We start from the raw sequence: 14,890 nt of genomic DNA on the forward strand, positions 1-14,890 counted from the left end.
TACATGACAAATAATAATTTATTGTTTTCCCAAAAATTCATCACAGTATTTACAAAGCTTAAGTCACAAAACCCACACAAAGCCTCTCTTTTTCAAGACTTCTATTCCTTAAGACATCTTTTTTAGTCTTCTCTTACTCTGTGATTTCCTTTTTTTTCCCTCAAATACAGGTTGGGCAGTCACCAAGATTATTTTTCCCAATTCTTCATCCTCACCACTTGAGCTACTGCACCTCTTTTTCTCTTTAGAGTCTGCTGACTCCATTGCAGAGACCTTTTTCCTCCTTTTGCACCTGCCTAAACTCCTGCTTTCCGATTCCTCTACTGAGGAGTCACTAGAAGTTTCTGAAAGATGCAAGTTCCCTATAAAACCACCTCCACAGACAGGTTCTTTTCCAGAATCTGAATGTTTTCTTCTCTTTCCATTTTGGACTTCGGTTGCCATAGCTTGATGATATGCACAGTCTGCAGTATCTTCCCCTTTCCTTTCTTCATGCTCTTTAAGTTCAATCTCTTGAATATCATCAGCTGCTTCTTTTTCCTTCCTCTTCAGGCAAGTCACAGCTCTGCGCAGTCTCTGACTTTTAATAGCTATTTTTTCATGCTGTTCAAGCCTGAAGAATGAATCAATTCGAAGCTGAGTCTATCAAAAATAAAACAGAGAAATACCTTTGGAGGTTTTTGTCATAGAAATTCAGTTAACTATACTATAAAGCATCCCAAATTAAAGTAAGAAAAAGACTTACAAAACTAATATAACCATAAATAATACAAATAGATGTGAACAATAAGATGCAATATTACAGACATAGCTATACTTTATTACAAGTTCTGCAACAAGAACCTTTACAGAAACTAAATAAGCAGCAAACTCTGGTGAAATTTCATAAACATTGTGCTGCTTTATGATTAGACATATGTTGCTATTTTCAACCTCTCTGCAGTGCTCTTATGTCCTTACCAACACATTGCTAGCTTCAAGCTGTTAGAACTACAGAATGCATATTAAGCAAATGTTACAAGTGCACTTTAAATTTCATATGCTAGTGCAACAAAAAGGGCTTATCTGACTCAAGGTCATTGTAACATATGTTGCTACAGTGTAAAGATTTAAGAGCAGAACTAAAGTAGCCATACACAAAGGGTCTGTGCCACCCAACCACAGCCAGTCTTGCTGTATAAACTAAGATAGCTCTCTATATTCTCCCTAAAACTGTATAAAGGAACCAATGCTTCCAAAGAATGTTCCAGTCAACCTGAAAGTAAATGGCTTTAACTATGGGGTTTGTTACCTTTCACTCCTTTGAGCAACAGAGAAAACCTAAAAGACTGGTTTAGACTAAGGATCTATCTTGCTCATGGCAAAAGGAGAGAAGAATCTGACCTTTGGTGATCAATTTTAGAACTGACTTTCACAGTACAGCAGCATGCACCACTATTCACTTTTCAGTTTTATTAAAGTTGACAGAACATTTATATGGAAATCAGAGTAATATTATTAATGTTGATCAGCAGTTCAGTCTGCACTCCTCCTCAAAGAATGTGTATGATACCAAATGGTCAGTCTCCATTCACCAAAATCTTAGAGGTATTTTTATAAATCATTTTTAGAGATGGCATATTGTCTTTTAAAAGTACCAGAGGTGCTTGAAGTACTTGTGATTTCAGCTACATCCAGAACAAATAGCAACGTGGAACTGAATAGGTGCCTGATAAGTAACAAAATTTGAAAACAGTAATCAAAATTATGTAGAGTTCCTTAAAGGGCACCAAAATCATATAGAAATTAAGTCCAGAGAAGCAAGTTTAATAAATCTTAAATATAATATGAATATTTAAAAAAAAATGGCCAAACCCCAGTTTCTGAGAAGTTTATTTCAGATTAAAACCTTGCTGTTCATTTTAAAACAGCTCTTACACTTTTCTAGTTACCCTTAAACTACACACAGATCTATATTTTACCTGCTGCAAGTTCAGCTGTTTCAACACAGGCAAAAGGATTTCATCTGTCTTCACCCTGTTCCAGCCAAAGCGATTCTGACAGAACGTGCAAAAAGTTAAGGAACTTTGCACAATGGCTATTACTAGTATTCTGCAAACATAAAATAAAGATTTCTCAAATAAAAAATGTCTAGAGGAAAGTTTCTCTACTTCAAAGCTTTTCCTACTATGAAACCAGAGAAAATACTCTTAAGTTACTACAGCTGACTTACGTGGATGCTTCCAGTATCACATTACGTATCCTACTCATGCTGCTACATCTCTATTAATTACAGATATTTGTTCTCTAATATCAACATTTCCAAGAGTGTCTCAATGAGGACAGAACTCATTTTGGCTATATAGCATTGCCACACAACAAAGCAAAGCTTATTTTTACACTTGCACACACTGAAAGTTTCATTTACTGTTCAAAATACCATTTGCTCTACATGCATTGTCATGTACTTTTTAACAATTTGCTGCAGCTCAAGCTGCAATGGATGCAAGAAATACATTGCAAGAAATTCAGTAAGTGATGCAGCCTATGTCACCATTTCTGCTGACTACACTTTGAAACATATTTGCGAAAGATGGCAGAGTAGCACGTCCCTGACAGCTATGAGATTCTCTTTACATGTAATGTGAAACAGCCTACTCTCTTAAGAGGGCAGAGCCACCCTGTGTGCTACACATGCATGGCTGCATGCCCTTCAGTTCCAGAGCTGGTACCATTGTAGGATATCACACGCAGATGGGACTGAGGGCCCCTCGCACCAATGAGACATTAAAAACTGGACACACTGTCACTGACTCACAAGCCTTACGAACTTTAATCTGAGCACTCTTTGCTGACAAGTCCTGCTATACAGTAAAAGGATATTCTCTGATTTGTTCTACATCAGGCTTCCCCCAGATGAATGAACCCCTTGTCTCATCCACCACAGGATTCAGGTATGCTTCTGCCACTGCTGGATTTGGGAAACCTGAGGAAAGCTGCAGGTCCCTCAACTTCTTCTTGACTCTGGTGTCACATGGATTAGGTCTCAATTTCTTATTCTTCTGAGCCTCATTCCACCACTCACTGAAAAACAGAGAAAAGTATTCCATAAGGTATAATTTGGAATATCAAAAGCCACCATGCTAATTTCAATAGGTCTAGTCTCCCTACTTCAGTTACTACATAAAGTGAGTAGAAAATTTCCAAATGGCCAAAAGGACATAACCTGAAAGCAGAAAAGACAAAACATAACATAAACACAGCTGTTGTAAGCCACAGTAGAAAACATCATCTGGATTCCCCATAAACTGCTAAACAGAAGGCCCTAAATTTAGCCACACATAGGAATTATGTTCCATATACAGTGATAATTTTTAAAGTTTTTTTGGTGTGCAAAAAAAGAAAATAAAACCTAAAAATATTTCTAATCATTCTCGCCATTGCCAATACAACTGGCTTGGCCCTCTACAAATCTTGTTCTTCCCCACAGCCTACCTGTCTGTCTCTTTCCAGGTCATCCCTTCCTCACTCATCAAGTCTCTTTTCTCTACAAGCAAGCTACAGCACCTTCTCACAAACACAGGGGGAATTAAACCTCCACTCCACTATGGATCCAACTCTGCAATGAATTCAGAGGCAGTCGCACAGTTCTACAGCTGTTCTATTGTCTTCTTTAGTCTCATTGTAATAGCTGTATCAGTATGTCACCTTATTTACCTGCCATTTCAAATAGTGACATAATGGAGTCACGTATTTTACAGTTAACTTAGTCTCCTTAATGATGGTTGATGCTTAAGCAGCAGCAAAGTATATTCACTAATATTACAGAAAGACGAAAGAGCAAAATATGATGAAGCATACGCAAATTTCAAGAGAGGTTCCAAACCATGCCCAGGAAATTCATTTAAAATCTCCATCGCTGTTACAAAGCCAACATTTGCAATACCCTCAGTGTAGTCACTTCCAAGCAAGTATGCCAAATTAATTAGCTTGCTTCGATCCAGCCCTGTAAAAGAAAATGCATAAACCAATTAAAACCAGTGGATCCAGCATACATTTCCTTACAAATTAAAAAAAATTAATGAAAGGCAAAACCCAAAAGGAACTCAAAGATACTAACTCTGTAAAAGTACATTTAATTCAATGTCAGAATTTGCTAAATTGTATTCTGGAGCATGGTAGCTAAAGCACAGGTAGTTGTGCTAACTTGACAAACACATCTTTGCCAAAATTAAATGTTACAATGTAGAGACCATCTGGAAACTCTAAGAGCTAAGAGATACTATTTTACATATATATCTCTAGTTCCTCTCCTGTTCTCGTCTAATGCTGACCTGCAATCAGTAACACCTGCATCAGAAATAAAAAAAACATTAAATTTGAATTCTAGTCCATAATATCAATGCCTCTGCTTCTTAAAAGTGCTCCCAAACTGGAAGCCTTTGCTAGTGCAGTTATTAAGCAGACAAAAAGACCCTGTGAAATAGCCAGAAAGGAGGAATAACAGCTGACCACTTGTGCTTGGTATGCTGCAAGATCTGAGGCAATCGGGCTGATTTTCAGTGACTAGCTTCAGGAGTTTAGATTAAAGAACAATCTAAATAAATAAATAAAATCAGTGGATAACAGGAGGGATGTGTGTCTAAGCACACAAAGCAAGACTACTGGCATGCTACCCAGGATATCCATCAATTGTGGTGAAAGAAGAATGGTACAATGTGTGCAAAAGGAGTAAAAAGTACAAGACCACAGAAGAATGTTACATGAAGACTGATGGCAACTATTTTCCCCCAGTAAATAAATAAAAGTTCTGGTTTATTATATTAATAACAGTAAAAAAAAAAAAAAAATCACATAGCAAATCTTTCAAGTAAGCTATGGTAGCACACCTAAGTAGTTTGCTGGGAGAAGAAACCAAAGACATTTTTCACCACATAAAAATGTTGTGGAATTTTACATGCTGAAGGCATTAAAATATTATTTCAAAGTCTATAGCCTCTCTCAACTTTGAAAACATCAATACTGATTTTAAGAGTTCTGCTTAAACAAGGCATAAGAAGTCAAAATTAGCTCATATTTTCTTTAATACACTATGTGACACTGAAGTTTTATAGCTTGTAATTAGCAACAATTTGATTGGACTAGTACAAAAGTAATCTGAAAGAAAAAAAAAAGCTGTCAGCATAACTAAATGAAAAACCTTTTACAGACCATATATATATGCCAGACCCTCTCCTAAAACATTATGTGTCAGTATGTTCAAAATTAACTTCCATTTCCAGAAAACTATAAATTTGATGACATCAGAATATAATTTTCTCACCACATCAGAGAAGTCATGCTGACATTTACCCAGAAACAGGTACCAGGGTTCATATCTCCAGTCTTGATATTCATCACACTAATTCAGTGTATTAAATGCAGGTGCCTGAAAATTCAGGGGGGTCATATGGCAATAAAACCAACCAAATGTCTTTACAGACTCTTCAAAGAACAGGCATTGTAGTAATAGACACACAAAATTCTGTAGAAATTACAACTTCAAAAAGATAGATGGCAGTACTGTCTTATTAAAGACTGTATTTAACAAATCAATACCTGAGGCTTACCTAGCTGGTTTTGAAAATCAGCATACTGATAATACTCCACATATTGGTTTTGGCTAAAGAAATTTTTATAAACATGTCGTGCACCAAATAACCAAACATCACTATCATCTGTAATTGTCCCAGAGGTCTGATCAGTAAGGTCCAATACAGCACACTGAGCCTCTGCCTCCATTGGAGCTTCAATATACGGAATGCCAAACAGACGGAGAAGTTCCTGTAGGATGGAGAGAAAACAGTAAATATTGCATCTGAAGAATGAACTTCTGTTATACTTTTGCTTTACTCAGAACTGCTAGATTCACACTTGGGGTGTATTTAATATTTCACAATAAATCTTAATTTCTGCTGAGAAGTGTCAAATACAGTTAAGTCAAGGAAAAATCACACATCTCAGGCAGATAGTGCCACGTGAGTCAAGCACTACTTGATCACACTATTACTATACAGTCTAAGAGCCTTCTACCTTATTTGCACAAGCATACTTAAATATTGTGCTTTGCATATCATGGAGAAAAAAAAAAAAAACGTGTTACAATTGTGTGGCCTCCATGAAAAAAAAAGATGAAGGTTAAATAAAAAATAAAAAGTCATCACTTCAGAGAATAGTATGAAAGCCTATGAAAAACATTCATATCAAGCAGGAAACAGTGTGCAGACTAATCATCCTTTGGATAGCGTTTTAATACACATGTATTTAATGCATTTTAGACAATTTGGTTTTATGGAATATATTATTTAACTTCAGTTAGCTGTCTCACACACAGTAGTTTTACAGGCTTGGGTTAGAGACGGAATTCTGGATTAAGTCATCTCCAGAAATTCCATTTATTCTCCTGCTCCAAGGTTGGATGTAACAATCACTGCAAAACCTAAGCTATAAAATTAATGAAATATTTGATATGTATACATATATCTGTGCATAAACACACTTTTTCTTTTATCCTCACTGCAGCTGGCTTTTACGCCCTGACAAAGTCCATCTCAAGAATTAAAACTTTTACTGAACTGAAGAGCAAAAGCGCAAGGTCAAGAGACTTACGACTATAATGGTATATCTACCATTATAGGCACATAATATTACAAAAGCACTGGCCTTTAAAAAAAAATAATCTGAAGAAACAAGTATGAGCAAGTATTTAACAAAGAAACAAAAATTTCAAGCATTTTAAGCTAAAATAAAAGCATTTCTATATTTCTTATAATTAATGTATTATGTGATAGATACTATGACTAGTCTCCTGTATTATGGATTAAACCTAACACAATGACATAAGTAGTCCTTGCATTAGACTGTATCAACCTTTAAATGCGACTACTAAAACAGAGGTTACAGGCTTATGCAGGTATTACTGGTGAGATTCGTTAAGATCAGTTACCAGGGCATAAACCTGGGTTACCACACAGATTTCTTGTAAGATTTTATCTTTTAATCTACAAGGGAAATCACAATTTAGCTAACATCCAGATTACACCAATTCCATACTAGAATATCATTATTCTATAATGTTATAGGTTAGAATTCAGTATTGCCTCAATACATGTAATGTTTTAAATCAAGCAGGCTGAAGAAAACAAGCTCCTAAGAGGAAAAAAGGTGACCTACAATTAAGCAAAATTACTAATAGCTTTTGAGAAAACATTTGACTGGAGTTGACATCATACTGTATCGAGCCAAAATGATTCAACAAATACGACCTGGCTTTCCAAGCACATCTGTCCTGTTACAGAAGCGGCAACACGTTCCTGCTGCTGTTTCTGAGCCTGAAGCTTATTCTGCTCAACAGAAAGGTCATTTTCTAATTCTTCTAGATCCTCCTGAAAAACAAAACAAGATTTTCATTATTTCAACAATTCAGGTATGTTTAATTAAGTAAATCACTAAGTCTCCAACTATAGTTATTCTAGTAGCATGTGCTACACTAATTCATACTTGGAAGTTGACATAGCCTCTCTGACACGGTAAATAATAAAATCAGAGATGGGTCTATTCAGACTGCTAAAACCTTAAAGTTTCCCTCTGAATTCAAGGAGATTATGATTAACCACCATCTTTAAAGAAAGATAAGTTCCCACAGAATTATAGGCACATATGAGAATGCCACAAAACAGTGAGAAGCTGCCCAGTAGTCTTCCTTAAGAACTACTTGGGGACACAGCACTTAAATTACTAGCTCAAAACAAGCAACAAGGTGTTACCATACTGATGTCTTGCCACATATCCTCTGCATCTTTATCATCATCTTCTCTTTCAACACTCTGATTGTTTGCCAGCTGCACTTCAGACTCCTTCAGCAACTCCTGTGTGACAGTATCATGTCTGTCTGTCTCCACTTTTGGAAGTGCTGTTTCATCACTCAGTTCTTCATCACATTTAGCAGGAAACTCAGCCTCATTACTGATTTCAGTTTCCACTTCAATAAAACTTCCTATGAAAGGAAAATAAAGAATTCAACTTCCTACTGCTTGCCAAAAAAAAAAAAGAAAAAAAAAAAGAGTATTCATAAGCGTGATTTTTCTTCTACATGCAGTAAATATATATAAGTATCGTGAGATTACAGAAACCTAGTGGTTGATCATTCCTATACCAATTAAGTTCAATGCACACAAGAACATACTTTCCTGACTCTCTGTATTGTATACTCAGGTTTCGATGATAAAACACAATACCAAGGGGAAAAAACAGCTCATATTTTCTTCCCACCTCTTACATACATGCACATAGAAGTATTTTAAAGCATTTCTTACTAGGAGAAAAGGTTAACTTCAACTGACTACTAATACAGTAAGGTCCCATTTTCTTATGTTTTTACCCAATTAAAAAGCACATACCATCAGAATCACTGTCTGCAGACTGTGACATCTCTTCTTTTTCCTCCTCAGGACTTTTTGCTTCTGAGAAAAATATAATATCCTTTTGTACCTCAGGTACATTCTTTTCTGTCTGCAACACTTCTTCCTCCACATTTAGAGAAATTTTCAGGTTTCCCTCATTTTCAGAAAGGCCTGCTGTCTCAGCATGAATCAAAGCCTCTATACTAGTTTGTGCAGGAAAACAGTTTGGCTTCTGCATGCACAAGTTTATATCCTTATCTCCCAAACAATTTAATTCTATTTTAGAACTATTTCCTTCTTTGTCTACATCTTCTTTGCCTTTCCTAGTATTGTCAATACAAGAATAATTTTCAAGTCTGGATATAATAGTGTCCTTGGTTGTAATATGATTTTTGTCCAACTCCTGACTCTTTTGTTCAAATTCACCATCTTGCATAACTACCCGGTTTGACAAATTAAATGCAGATGTAGGTATTGTTCTCTCCTTAACTTCAGGAATCTGGTCTTCCTCATCTGAGCTACTAAGCAGCAAATCCTTCACTTCTGATCTTTCTGGTAGCACTCTATCAGTTCTAACAGTAACAACTTCCTCTCTCGTATCATCATCACCATCACTCAGAGCTCGACGAATTGCATGCAGTGTTCTTGGAGACACACTGCATTCCTCTGCTATAGACAGGTCCATGTTCAGTCGTCCTGTATCTTCATCCCCCAGTTCCTCTTCTGAGCTGCTTTCTAGCATAGCTGCCTGGATGGCAAGCAAAGTCCGAGGAGAGGGTGGTGCTGTCACCACATTATCTTTCTCTGTCTGCAGTTTCTCAGTTTCAACTAGCTTTGCATTAGCAGGAGATTCAATGATTTCTTTCAATCTAGTAAGTTCAGGCATTTTTGGTGAGGGCCCTGGAATAGCTTCCAAGTCTTGACCTGTGGCTTCTTTTGCTTTAATGCCTAAAAGAAAGGGGTTCTGTTGAATATTTTTTTAGTAAAAAAATGCTTTATACTAACGTTACATTTTATAGAATGAACATCATTGTATAAAGATTAATAGACCAGTTTTCTACACACTTACAGACCATAGATAATTATGTCTAACAGTAATGCACTGATTTCATACAAACTGTTGGCTACATGCACCAGTAAACAATAATCAGGGTTTGGTTTTTTTTAAACAGAGCTGTAGACTGCAGATACCAAACAAGAGGTTTTACAAAATTAAGACCCAACGTACCCTTTATTAGGATATAGTGAGAAGTATCCTCCGAGACTACCTTTCTATATTCCACTTCTTTCACAAAACCACCTTCATTTTCATATTGTGTTTGGATTTCACCAGTGTGCTGTTGATTCAATTCTTTCTGTACATTTTCTATGCACCGACTGAGGCTGCTTTTCTTAAGCAAACCTCTAAGCTGGTACTGGGAAAAGGCATTGGACTCCTTAAAACAAACAAATAAACAAGTCAATTTAAATAAAATTCCATGTAGCTGCACCTTTTAAGAAAGTTCATCTCCCATGCTCTGGAGAGGTAACAGGTTTAAGCAGGTAACATTTGTCTTTCAGCGACTGCTGCACTCCTGGATACTTTACGATAGGGTCCTGAATAGACAAACGTGAAGTCTCTGTTAAGAGTCATTATTTCATTGGGGCTTTTTCCTCTCAATGTAATATCTCTTATTAAACAGGCCCGGGGGTAAAACTCTCCAGATGGGATACTCTTCTGTACTATTCATCTGCATTAATGGCAATAGCTCCATTCTGATGGCTTAAAAACCATTTTAAATACTACCTCTGGCATCGCTTCAAAAAATGTTCTTTTTCGGTTTGTAAATTCTTTCATCTCAGTCAAGATCTCATATTTTACTTCAGGAGGCAGCTTCTTGAAATCTTCTGATTCAATATCTACAGACTGAGGATTTTCACATAATGCTTCCTATAAAAATGGAAAACAATATAAACATCTATTTCATATTATAGCACAGCAAGAACAATAAAATATTTAGAACATCATTTCAAACAACAACCACCCATCACCTAAACCTTTCTTGCTACTGTGAAGAAAATAGTTAAGGAAAAAAAAAAACAAAACCACCAACCAAACAAAAAATACAAAAAATACAAAAAAAACCCCACCAACAAACAAAACCCACAAAAAAGCCAAAAACAAACAGAACCAAATGCAATAACTACCTAATAAAATAAAATACATAATTGTTGATGTACTCTATACAGAGAAACTTGGGTTTATTCTTTTTACAAAAAGAGAAGTCTAAATTACAGAAGAAGGTCCTAGAGCCTCAGTTAATCTGATTTTATCCCTCCGAGGAGGTTCTCTTGAATGTGAACTACTTCAAAGATAAACAGTATTTCCAAGTGTCCTGGGTTCAGCCTCTGGGAGTAGAGGGAGGGAAAGAAGGGGGGGGGGGGGTGTGGTGTGTGTGAGTGAACAAGCTTTTGTGGTTGGGTTTAAACCACGACACCAAGTTTCAAGAGTTTGGGTTAGGGATTTTCTTGTTTGTTTGTTTTATTTGATGAAAACAGATAATAAAATTATCTATTGTGCCATCTTCTTAGATTACGTATTTCTCTTCTTCATTTCTTGTGAGATCTGCACATCAGAGGGAAATACAGAATTTATCTGTGAAAACTCAAGGAGTGGGGTGCTTCAGTATCAGTTCTTATTTGGAGAAGAACAGGAATTTTGTTAAATATGCTGTCTTATGTGTGCAAACACATGCCCACAAATGCATACATTTCGCTTATATCACACAAGAAACAAACAATCTCTTCTCCACGTATCCAAAGAAAGTAGTCAGAAAAGAAAGATACCATACAAAATTCCTATTCTTCTGTATTTCTGCTGTGAAGAAAAATACATAAATACATTTGTACTTCCTTATTAGCAGGAATTCACAGAATACTGAAAATTTATTTATTTTCTTTATATAGTAGGACCCATACCTCCCTGAACACTTCCCTTTTTTTTTTTTCTAACCTTTTTGTTTGTCTTTTAAGCATAGCACATGAATGAGAGGATTATCCACAGTAATAGTTCGATTAGGATGCACTTACATGCAACATCTGTCTTTGGTTCATTCTTATTTCCCATTCTTTTTCATCTTCCTCCTCTGAGCTAAAAATCACAATGAGAAAAAAAAATTACAGATATTTACCTAGGAAAATAAAGTTCGTATTTTAAGCAAAAGGACCTTAGTCATCACTTCACCAAGTACAAAAATTTGCATACAAATATATGTACGCATATACATACACTCATGTGCACACATATAAATACATACACAAGCCAAAAAGATCTGAACAGAAAGCAAGACCTATGTCAGTTAAAACGAGATTGAGACAGCTGTTACTGTTTAAGTCATTACCTCATTCTTCTTTGGTCAGAGCTTAAAGTATATATGAGCTATGCAAAGAGTAATCCAACAGATACCTCCACATTCCCACCTAATATCACTTAAGAAGATGTCATAAGTTTGACAAGTTCATACAAAGCCTTCTTCTGCTGAACATGTCTGCACTACTAAATGAAGGGAATCAAGCTGCCACACACCAGCTACTCAAGCTTGAACAGTCAGTTCCATTTAGTCACACAGACATGGCCACAGAGACTGAGGCAGCACTTTTATCCTTAAACACTAATCCAATTTCAAATTTAATCTGTGGACTCTTAGGTGCTTCTGTTATTTTTGCATAAATAACTAGAAGGCTTGTGTACCCACACCTATAAACTAAACTCTCCAAAAGAAACTGAAATAAAACAAAGAGACATACCTTATAGATTATGGAGCCTCATGGGTCAAAGGTCTTTCAGCAGCATCAAAAAAATGTGGTTTGTATTTTTATCCAAGTTTATTACTACCATTTAAGCTAATATTTCTTAATTCTACCTACCTGTTCTTCTCTTCTTCCTGTAAAGGCGGCAATACATACATGTCATCAATTTCTTCTCTTCGAACTTCTGTAATACTGGGAAATGCTTCACGGCTTAGGGAAAGAAAAAAACTCCAGTGATTAACAGCGACACAAAAACTTCCCTGCCGCTTATAAACAAGGGTAAAACACTTTTTATTCTTGCCTCTTGCCCTTAAGAGCATTTTTGATAACTTGTCTCTTCAGAAATGTTTTCAAGATTTTCTCCGCAGTCTTCCTGGAATCATGGGTGGCGATTTCCTTTCTCCGTCTTCGCTGAGCCTGTGAAAATATGATAAACATCAACATGATTTTGTTGGATGCTGAAGATACAGATCTGGCAAATTACTGTTATAATTCTGTGCGCTGAGCCTATGAGCAATCCCTAACTCATCCCACATCAGTGGGGACATAGAGAGATCTGGAGGACCTGAAGACTATGTTGATCTCCTCTATTGGGACCCAGTAACAGTTTTCAGCTTTTGGGTACCAACGCTTGTAAGTACAGTGTTCAGGTTCCTTCTGAAGCCAGACCATCATCTACATCACAGCTTATACCATCATCTACATCTCTACAAGCCACTTTCTGCACAAATCAAACCTGAATATATCAAAACGGAGGTGCTGCATGCTCCAACAGGTACCCAAGAGTGAGACTGCAAAGACCACCTGCATAGCAGTGCACTTCAAGCCTCCCATCCTCACAGTGCATAAGCAGAGTAACAAGGAAATTTAAAATGCCACTTAGTATTAGCAAACATACACCCTGTTTAGCACTACAATGACTCAGGAAAGGCACTTACCAAGGTCTGCCTCTTCAGAAGCGGGGCCCCTCCATCAAAAACAAAGACAGGTCGAATCCGGAAAAACAGTAGCTTGCAAAGTCGATGAAACAGAGTGAGGAGGTGAGCATTTTGTACAGAATAACCACTGCGATCTCTGGCTCCCTTTATTGCTTGGTTTAACCAAATACTGATATCTTGAAAGAATAGTTAAGAAGAAAAAAACGTGCTACCTTATGCGTATACCACATTAATAGTTTCTATAAAGTGCACCTATTTGACTAATTGGGTTTTGCCTACTGTTCCAGGCTTGACTTATTGAAACCAAAACTACTCAAATACTTGCAAACTTTGGAGAAGAAAAAATTCTTGCCCCTATTGCCCTGGACAAAAATGAGAGCTGAAATAACTGTGCAACAAGTAGTACCTCCCCAGTTATTCTTACAAATAAACAAAGGGTAACTTCTTTCCACGTCTTTCCAGTATTGAACCAAGTATATATGATGGGAAAAGTGATACAATAAGTGTTTACATTTTTGCATCTTATAGTCTTACCGAGAGCAGCACATTAATTGATAAAGCACAAAATCCTACAGCCCAACACTTGTGTAAGGAACCTAGTAAAAGACTCCTTTTTTAAAAAAAAAAAAAAAAAAAAAACCAAGAAAGAAAAGCTTAGTGTTCCACATATTATAGTGTGTAAGATCTACTTATCAAAATATGGTCATGTTTTAAAATGGAAATAAGCACATAAATAAGGTAATGAGGCAGATATAAGAGCAACAGTTAAAACACCCTCCTTCGCAAACCCGGTTCCTCAGCTTTACTTTCAAAGGATACCAACGGCAAGAATTTTTCCTTCTAGCACTTCAGGGTTTATCGGTCTCCCAGCGCATTCAAGCAGCTTCCAAAGTCCTTGAACTCCCATTGCCTTCTCTTAGCTACTCTGAGAAACTCTAGGAAGAACGGAAGGAACAACCCAAAGGTTTTACGCTCCACGTACACCTTACTACGCGAACGCGTTACTAGCACAACAGGCAAGGCGGCAGGCTGGGGAGAGGATGGCGGCCCGGGAGCCTCTCCAGCCGGCTCCGGGCGACTCCCTCAGCCGGCGGTACGCGAAAAGCCTCTAGAACTGCGCTCAGACGCAGCGTTACAGCTGCTGCGGGCCGGCCGAGAGGCCGCATGGGGCGGCGGCACCAGGGGAGGCTGGGGAGGGCGGAAGGAACACGGCTGCACTCACCTGCGCCGGACGTCAAACGCCAACCCCAGAGCCAGAGCGACAGCGCCCGCCTCAGGCCTTGAAGCCCCTCGCAGACCTGCCCACGGCCTGCGCATGCACCACCTCGCCCCGCCCCGCCCCGCTGAAGCATGCGCTGTTGCGGACGGCTCTGCGGGGCTGTGGCTGGTGCGGTGCGGTGTCAGCCCCATTCCCTGTGGCTCTAGCTGCCGTGGGTGAGCGGGTCGCGCCGCCCTTGCAGATGGACCTCACGGCTGCAGCCGCCCGTGGGGAAGCCCGAGGCGGTGCGCCAAGCGCCTGTTGCGGGTGGGCGAAATGCCACACACCACCTCGCACAAGCGAAAACAGTAGTGGTTTTGTGCCTCTGAACATGGTTTTCCCCCGTCCCGTGCTCTCCACTCTCTTACACATCCCCACTGCCCCCCCCCCACTCCACCGCGAATCACTAGGAAAGCTCCCAGCTGCCGGTCCCCAGGGACACGCATCCTGCCAATGCCGGAAGGCTGGAATATCCTATGCGCTTC

General features: G+C 38.1%; 1 protein-coding gene across 1 annotated transcript; it reads right to left on the reverse strand.

Moving 5' to 3' along the window:
- On the reverse strand, positions 1 to 14,471 carry ERCC5 (ERCC excision repair 5, endonuclease). The gene is made up of 16 exons (XM_065677954.1): positions 14,370 to 14,471; positions 13,967 to 14,082; positions 13,148 to 13,323; positions 12,511 to 12,626; positions 12,327 to 12,419; positions 11,490 to 11,550; positions 10,207 to 10,350; positions 9,649 to 9,856; positions 8,418 to 9,368; positions 7,785 to 8,014; positions 7,284 to 7,403; positions 5,589 to 5,802; positions 3,841 to 3,985; positions 2,863 to 3,063; positions 1,962 to 2,046; positions 1 to 642 (listed from the first exon to the last, which is right to left on the reverse strand). The coding sequence occupies exons 2-16, from the start codon at positions 14,052 to 14,054 to the stop codon at positions 109 to 111; spliced, it is 3,366 nt and encodes a 1,121-aa protein (XP_065534026.1). The 5' UTR covers positions 14,055 to 14,082; positions 14,370 to 14,471; the 3' UTR covers positions 1 to 108.
- Positions 14,472 to 14,890: the final 419 nt, after the last annotated feature.

The sequence above is a fragment of the Lathamus discolor genome, chromosome 4 (genome assembly GCF_037157495.1).
Source record: "Lathamus discolor isolate bLatDis1 chromosome 4, bLatDis1.hap1, whole genome shotgun sequence".
Taxonomy (NCBI): domain Eukaryota; kingdom Metazoa; phylum Chordata; class Aves; order Psittaciformes; family Psittacidae; genus Lathamus; species Lathamus discolor.

What these genes read in the sequence shown, in the direction of transcription:
- ERCC5 (XM_065677954.1), bottom strand. Translation starts at nt 14,054, where the DNA reads ATGGGAGTTCAAGGACTTTGGAAGCTGCTTGAATGCGCTGGGAGACCG. An exon ending in AGGAAAAATTCTTGCCGTTG is followed by an intron (nt 13,324 to 13,966) that starts GTATCCTTTGAA and finishes TATTCTTTCAAG; the next exon opens with ATATCAGTATTTGGTTAAAC. An exon ending in TGTGGCAAGACATCAGTATG is followed by an intron (nt 7,404 to 7,784) that starts GTAACACCTTGT and finishes TTTGTTTTTCAG; the next exon opens with GAGGATCTAGAAGAATTAGA.